At 43.6% G+C, this 8,560-nt stretch overlaps 1 protein-coding gene across 1 annotated transcript in view; it reads right to left on the reverse strand.

Moving 5' to 3' along the window:
- opa (odd paired) overlaps window positions 1-8,266 on the reverse strand; it is a 100,209-nt gene extending 91,943 nt beyond the window's left edge. The window contains exon 1 of the mRNA XM_065235522.1: window positions 6,789-8,266. Coding sequence (XP_065091594.1) covers window positions 6,789-7,752 — 964 coding nt within the window. The 5' untranslated portion in view covers window positions 7,753-8,266. The remainder of the gene's footprint in view (window positions 1-6,788) is intronic.
- Window positions 8,267-8,560: the final 294 nt, after the last annotated feature.

Raw genomic sequence — 8,560 nt, forward strand, 5'->3', positions numbered from 1 at the left:
CACATGTATATTATCGAACATATCTGGTTCGTGTATCTTACATTTGATAATGAATCAAAACTCATCCCAGCAATATTTCATTTCATTTAATGATAATGGTTTTCATTATTAATTCACAATAGATATAAAAACACTGCAGCTGTCTCCAATTGCGTCACTACACCAGGATCCAGGAACCCTAGAATTCTGTAAAAGACAGTTATGGAGATGTACAGTTTCTCAGTTTTTGCTAATCAGTTTTCTGTTTAAAAGATGATGTCTAATGAAGCCTAAAATATTTTTTTCTGTCAGATAGAACTGACCAACTACCACTGTCTTGCTGCTGGGAAAAGTAATTATTGTCAGTAAATTAAAGCGTAAATTAATATTGTGGGGTACCTGAAATCTCTCGTAAGTGTACTGTAGCAGCAACATACATTGGCATTGATTGTTACTCTGTTTAATACTTCATTTGACACTCTTCCTGCTACTGATGAGATCCATGTGCCTTCTTCTTTCTTCTTCTTATTCGTATTTCAAGCTTCTTGCTTAGTGCATAATAGCTTTTTGCGTGCTCTCAACTTAGTGTTCTAAATGCACTTCTACAGTTATTAATTGAGAGCTTTCGATGCCAAGATCCATGTGCCATACACTTTTAATACGATCGTAGAAAACATTAGAACAGATCATATACAGAGGTCCCATAAATTTCAATAAGTAAACACATGAAACTATGGTGTAGTTTGTTTTAATTTCACCGACAGCTAGGACATGTGATTTTTGGACATTGATGCCATGAAATGCGAATGTAATTCACATGGTATCATGGTGACTGGCAAATGGCAAAATTTATATTTGAAAACACATGAATGGAACGTGTGGATTTTTTCGAGTGCATTTTCATGACACAGTTGTACACCGAAAATAGTTTTCATGTAGCTTCCATTGGAAACGCTAATGATTTTCATCCACACACAAAATTAATGGAATTCATCTGAATTTCACATAACATTTATGCGATCACGTTAATTTTATATGATTTTTCATATGAATTTCATCGGCCTCATGTGGGATTTTTAGCTATGTGATCACATGAAAGCTATGTGATCACATGAAAGCTATGTGAAATTCACATGGTTTTCATCCATTAGATATGTGATAAATTATTTGAGTGTAGAACGCCATGACTTTCTCTCTCATTAATCACTCAGTTTCAAAATCTTTCCCTGTATTTGGATTACGTTTTGGACGCTAGATTAGAACCTCCTTCATCAAACTATGTGGTAAAGTTAGCGCGAAATCTGTTTGCATAGCAGTTATTATCATAAGAGAAAGTTGATGAAGCGAATCGATCAAAGCAGATAGGACCATTTGAAATGTTCATCGAGAATTGTATTGACAAAGTGCCAGGTGAAAAATCAACATTCCTACCACGTCGCTGCACGCCCCCGAACAGACCGAGGAGGAAGTCCAACAGGATCAGGATCAGAACTGCCATAAGAAGCTCAAACTGCAAAACGAAGAACACCAACAGGAAAATCCCGCGTTGCAGAAGGACGATTTGAAGAAATGATTCGAAAATTACAGATTTGGGAAGCACTACTGGCGATTCATGGTCAGCTGCGGACGCTCAGCACGAAGCTGGTCGAGGTGATTGACCGCCAGAAGCGAACACTCGGACTGCTCTCGGTTCAGGGTGGAGGAGGTGCACCACCACCGCACGTTACACCACAGCACCCCAGATCGCTTCCGGAAGCATCATTTAGCGTCACGGAGTTGATGCGTTGCTGCGAAATCAGAACGTGCCGGTTCTAACGGTTACCGAGATCCGTTCGATTATAGACTGTGTGAATTCCCGTGCGGATTCAATTCTGAACAACCAGTCCATATTACACTATTGGAAATGTCTCTTGCTTTCACACTTAATTCACATCACCGAAGTTGGTAGAATTTAACAGAGTTTTGGACAGCAGAACGCCGGTAAAATTTTGAAATTACGTGAGAAATCAATAAAATTGGCAATTTTTTTGACGTAAGACTACGTCTGTGATTTCTATATGGGGGTACACTTTGTAAAAACTGAAAATGGAACATGTAACAAAATTATGAAAGATTTTGGACGTTAATAACTCAGCTGCCCCTGGACCAATTTCAATAACTTTATCACCGATCGATCAAAAATACTTCTACGCATCTGTTAAATTAAAGAATTTATAATTTTTCAAAATGTCACCATTGAAAATTGCACGAATGTGCAACTGTTGCTATGATAATTAAAATTATCCCCGAATGTCTGCGAAAAGCGATTTCCCTAAAACAGATTTCAAAGTTGAATTCCATCCGGTCCCACAAATCGGTGTTTATTCAATCACCGTATGGTGAGTGGTGGTGTTCGCCAGCAAGGCTGCCCTGAACCGCTGATCGAATTCAGTTCCAATCACCGTGTGTCCAGTCGTCGGCATTAGCAGCAGCAGTGCTTTCGGCGCGCGTGGCGTTGAACATTGTTCTCTAGTACACACCGAAAGGCTGCCTGCAAGCAGCGAGCTGCAGCCCACATGAGCATCCATAGAAGGAGGAAGAAGCCGCACCGCTATTGATCGGAATCAGTAGCTCTTCGTGAGTAGCTGTGAGCCATCAAGCTACTGCTGCAGTTAACAAATAACATTTATTATATAAGACCACGTAGTCCTGCGTCACCACTGTGTTTTTTTATAAATAAATGAAGTAAACTGAACAAAGTTTGTACAAGTTCGGATTGAATTGATTAATTATTGGATATTTCACTGCTTTTTAAAATTTTACCACGGCTTTGTAGTTCAAAATTTACCGTACGAGACCTTGATTAGTGTGTACAGCTTCAATCCACAGTCCCCTTCGAATATTATCACGTGCCGTTCGAACTTCAGGGAAAATGATGAGAGCTCACTTTTTGATGATCATGTTTTGCTGGGCAACACTTTACAGGATTTTTTCTGTAGCTGAGAAATTAAAACACTTCTGAATAACAATTAAAATTAAATTATGCGCGAATTCGACTCAACCAAAATGGAAATCAGATCTGTTTTGCTTGAGCTGTCAAAGTGCAAAAAATTGTTTTCAACCATGGCCAACGTCGGTTTTGCCATAATTGTAACCGTCAAATGTCAGAGAGGGGTGATTCAAATAATATTAATCAAAGCTGTCTCCCATGGAGAATAGAAGAGCTATGAAAGTACCCCAGTATTATGGGCCTACTAGTCACTATTATGGGTCAGTCAATTCTGCGTGTTAATCAAATTGAAGTGATCCATAATTGTGGGTGACTCATAACTACGATGATTGTATATTAGTGCAATCTTAAAATGCTGTTATTTTGAAAAGAAGCATTTATTTACATTTGGTTGCTGCCAAGTTGATAGAAAAGCTGTAATCTAACTAAAAGTCTGAAAAAAAATATATGTTTTTAAATATAATATGTCCATTGCAGCGAGCAACCAGATTTTATTAAATAATTTATTCGCCAATCCGTGGAAAATTTTGAAATCATCATCACTTTCATAGTTCTTCTATTCTCCACTCACTCCTATTTGATTTGCCAATAGGCTATCTTGATATGATTTCCGGTGAAAAATTGACGTACAACTGCTCATTTCAAGACAGCCTATATCACGTGATATCAGCAATAGTCTTAACGTACTATCATAGAGGTAACTCTAAGACCACTGGGTCCCGAAGAAAATCATTATTATTTTTGGCTCACTCAGTACCAGAACAACGGTCCCAAGCAGTCCCAAGCTATTTCACTCACCCCTGCATGTTCTGCATGAATCCACACACCCCTGATGTTATCTGTCAAACTTTCATAGCGAATCAAAACAAACATAGTGTAGTAATAGAATTTCAACTAGAATAGGGTACGTTAATCGTTTGCTTGGGACCAATAGGCTAGTCAAGTAGTGAGCCAATTTAAAATCGTTAGTTTCGTATTGATTGTTGGTACTATTAGATCCATCCTTGGTCCATTTCGCCAAGAGTTAAAAACGCATCAAACCACAGAACTGGGCCAACAATTCGTCCCTGGCGGCAAATCGAAACCGAACCCCAACCAACCGACGGCTGTCCCGTCAAAAGCGAATTAATATCTTGTCAAATACACACATTATCGCAGAATAATTTTCCCCGATTTCACGAGACTGCTGCTGCTGCACAGGTGGATCGATAAATCTCGTTTTCCGCCTGTATGTCATAAGCACTCACATGCGAACGCGTTTATGCGCCTGGAAACAACAACAAAATATGGGGAGCCTCAAAAGATGTTTCACACTAAACACGATCAGCGCGGGCCGGGAATCAATTTCGAAAGGGGGCGTGGTAAGTAGGCGGTTAAATTATACATAAGAGTTGGTTATTATTATGTAGTTATAGCAACTCGCCCAGGTTACTCTGCGAGAAAACTCGTTCGGGGTCCAAGAAACTGACCGCCGCTGCTGCTGCTGCCACTGCTCGATGGAGCTCTGTGCAAACAGCCCTAGGGCATGGGAGTTTTTCAACCCAAGAAACATGCGAGTTGAAACAAAGGAGAAGAGCAAAGAGTTGTTGCGAAACGTCGCTCGTCCGTTCGGCCGCGTTGCGGATCTTGCTGTGTGAAAATAACTTCTCAAATTATACGTTAGCAACTAAATTAGATTACTCCGGCGAGGAGAGCTCGGTCGAACCCCCGAAGCATCCGCAGAGGGCTAAATTAAGACATTTTAAAGTGGCGATATTTGATCCACTGCCCTCCCCGTGCTTTTCGCGCGCAGCTTGCTGATGCTTCTTGATGAACGTGGGAAAATTTTTGACAACTTTGTCATCGAACGTCACAATTTTGCAAGGTGATACCCCCCGTCGTCGGCGTCTGAAACTAATTCGATAAAAAGTGTTAACCCCCGAACTCCACATTGTGGAGGTTGTTCTCTGGGATCCCTTGATGGCGTACGAAAAAGTTTTCGCCCATTTTTCCATAAACTCGAAAGCACCGTATGTATGTAGTTGGGGTGCGGGAAACCACAAAAAGGGCTGCACGTTCGTTTGGTTTGCCCTCTTGCAGTGCATTGTTTACACTTGGCTACACCGCTGATGACAACATGGGCAACCATGGTACGAGACGAGAGTGGAAAAACTATGAGTGCTTGAATTTTTGTTTTTTTTTTTGTAAGTGCGGTGGGGCTAAGTTTCCATTAAATGTTCCGCTTGTTTGAACGCTTGGTCTCGTTGTCGTCGTCTGCGAAGCATGTTGAAGTCTTTTTTTTGTGAGAGATTATTGCAGTTTCATAGTTTATCTGGACGACGTTGATTTACTTTCCGCTTTCACCGCTGCAACTGGCTGCGTACTGACGGTTGACGTTTCGTTCCACTCACTACCCCCCGCACGGTTGCTATGCGCAATCGAGGTTGGAATGTGGGTCTGCTAACAGACATCTGACGTTTTAATTTCAACCCAAAGTCTCGCAAAACGAACGACAGGTTAGGATTCAACGAACGAACTATAGAGACACACCAGCAAAACCAAGAGCAGTGAAATAACTGTGTTATATGATTTCAATTTAATTGTTTGGTCGAGTTGCTCTGTATCTGTTCCCTGTATTTATGCAGCCACCGACCGTACGTAATGTCTAGGGATAGCGTGTGTCATTGACAGAGGACACAAAACGTGGGGTTGCTACTGGCTGTGGATAAACACACAGCCATACAACTGTGGGAGGAGTTGCAATTGCTTTATTGAGGTTTGTGTTGTATTGTGGCTGGTTTATGTGTCCTCCCGGAGCGGCCTGGCCCTTTTGTCCCGTGTGTCCGAAAAGAGGGGGTCGTAAACGGAAAAATCGATACTACCCGGTTGTTACCAGAAAACAATGCCTGCTTTGTGGCTTTAAACTCTTCACTGACTGCTCGCAGCAACCTGTCGCTGAGCTTTAATACGCAGCCTGCTTTGATTAATGGTGAGTGCTTTGTTATTGCTCCGCCACCATCGCACGGAAACACCAGCGAGCAAGAGCAAGTGAGGTTAAACTGAACGTAAATATTTACTCAACACGCCACCGGTAGGTCATAGCCGTGCTTTACGCCTCATTCTAGTTTTCAATTAACCGAATAATCACTTTTTCCACAGTGCATTAGTCCAACAAACATTTCATTTCTGGCGCTCTGCGGAGCAGAAGCGAGACCTGCCAACGCAACTACGGATTAATCCGCATCGAAACGACTCACGGAATCCGGGATTTCTCCCTTCGTTCACCTTTCCAGGTTTGTTTATCAATCAATCTTCGACGCGAGAATCACCTTTGAAAAACGAGCCAGGCAATCAGAAATTAATTAAGATCAATCTCCACGCCAGCACTCCGGCGGGGATCGATAACCGAAAACCGAGCTTGGAGGAAAATTGATGCTTACACGTTAATTAAATTTCGTTCTCGTTCACCACGAAATTGGCCCTCGGCAGCGCAGAGCAAGCAGGGTAATTATAGCAACAAGGCATGAATAATTTAATAATTACCACGCACCTCTTGAAAGGTGTGGTGTGATTGTGAAGAATCCAAGCAAACATGCAGAGGCAAAACAACTTCGCGGGGCGTTGCTGCGTCGAAAAGTCATAGCCTGCTGCCGTCGGGAAGGTCGCTCATTGTGTTCGTTCAAGGCCTGCTGCCTGCCTTCTCAGAAGGATTCCTCCTGGCAGTCATTGTTCTGTCGTTCGGTGTCATAAAGGAGTGTTTTGCACTTTATGGCAGCACATTGCTCTTGACGAAAGTAGGTAATTGAAAGAAAAAAAAAATAGAAAGAAAAGATGCACTTACCGGTGTGAGTACGCTTGTGGATCTTGAGATTCTCCGATCGGGCAAATACTTTGCCGCAGGCAGGAAATGGGCAGGGAAACGGCTTCTCTCCGGTGTGTACCCGGATGTGATTGACCAGTTTGTATTTGGCCTTAAAGGGACGTCCATTGCGGGTGCATCCAAGCCAGAAGCAGGCATGGGTCGTGCACTCCGGTCCACCAACGTGATCCACCGTCAGATGCGTAACGATCTCCTGCATCGAATGGAACACCTTGTTGCACGTTTTACGACTGCCGTCGGACGCAGCCACTACGGCCGCCGCACTGAGAGCGGTCAGGCCTAATCCTAGATGATGGGGAGGAAGTTCCGGTTCGACCCAGAGGCATTGCATCTCCTGTTTGATCGAAGGCGGATGTCGCATGTACCGGAAGAATGCTCCCGAAGTTCCCGGATTAACCGGAAGATTAGCCAAGTGCTGATGATGGACCGAAGGGTAGTTACTCTGGTGGTACGGATGAGCGTAATCCGCCGACAGGCCCATTCGCATTGGGTGCTGATGAAAGTGATGATTGCTCAACGATGTGGCCGAATGGTGATTCAAGTTGTCATGAACGGCAGGATGATGGAACAACGAGGTCGGATCGCCAGAGGCACTGGCCGAGGAACTAAAATAATCATTATCACGCTTCAACGCGAGGAAATCCCTCGAGTGATAAGGAGCCATGTGGCTCATATGCGAAGGCGGTGATAAATGATGCGAGTTGTACGCACTGCTGGCGTTGGCCGATGATTGATAGAAGGACTGCGATGACAACATGTCGCTTTGCGCATTGGAACTGCCCGTGGAAGGTGGCAACATACTACCGGTGCTGGTGGATTCGACGTCACTCTGCTCCAGATGATCTGGAGACATTTTAATCCCGAACGTTGCCAAATGAGAGTGATGAGCCGTCGAACTGGAGTCCATAAATGCATTCATCATCATCTCGGTAGCCGGGAAATGAAACACTTCTTCTTCACACTGCTTCACTAGCTTGTCAATCCTGCTTCACTGTTGTACGTCAACGTAATCTTTTCACTTGTCGTCACTTGGTAAGTACTATACTCTTCATTAACATATAAAACCCCCTTATGTCTTCTTCTATCACTTGAGACGCTGTCACTGTTACATTTCACCTTGAAAACCCAAATCTCATTATCACGACCGGGCGCGCGACCGCACGCGACACTAATTCTGCACGAAACGGAATCCGATAAATCTCCTCCTTCACGCTGTGATCGCCACTAACGCGCTTCCTGCAGAATCCTGCAGGACATCTACACGGCCTCGTAGCGACGGTAGTCTTCCGTGAAAACTCTTGAAACAACTCACTCCGGAGTGCGCTGTGTGGAGCCACAGCAGTATGGTGTTTACAATACGACACACGCAGCGGGACTAAACTCTAAAATTCTATCAAGATTTGACCTCACTACAGGAATCCCCGTATCCTATTGAGCGAACGAACGTTGGTAGCGTACTGACTGGACGGTACGGCAGAGCAGGAGAGCGAGCGCTCACATCATCATCGCAGCAAGCCAAACCGATGGATGGAAAGGTAGGCCACGCCCCGCCTTGCCAGTTTACTTGCATGATTGGATATCGCAACGTAAACTGCAAAACCGTAAATATGCTCGTCTCGCTCGCACTGCTCACTCCGAGTCCCTTTCATTCTGCCATTCTCTCTCCAGCAGCCAGAATCAAAACCATTTCCTCTCTTACTTCAACTCCTTCCAAATCAAACATCCAACTGAAA

The sequence above is a fragment of the Ochlerotatus camptorhynchus genome, unplaced genomic scaffold, assembly GCF_037179485.1.
Source record: "Ochlerotatus camptorhynchus isolate MF236.1 unplaced genomic scaffold, CSIRO-AGI_Acam_v1.1 ptg000493l, whole genome shotgun sequence".
NCBI lineage: Eukaryota > Metazoa > Arthropoda > Insecta > Diptera > Culicidae > Ochlerotatus > Ochlerotatus camptorhynchus.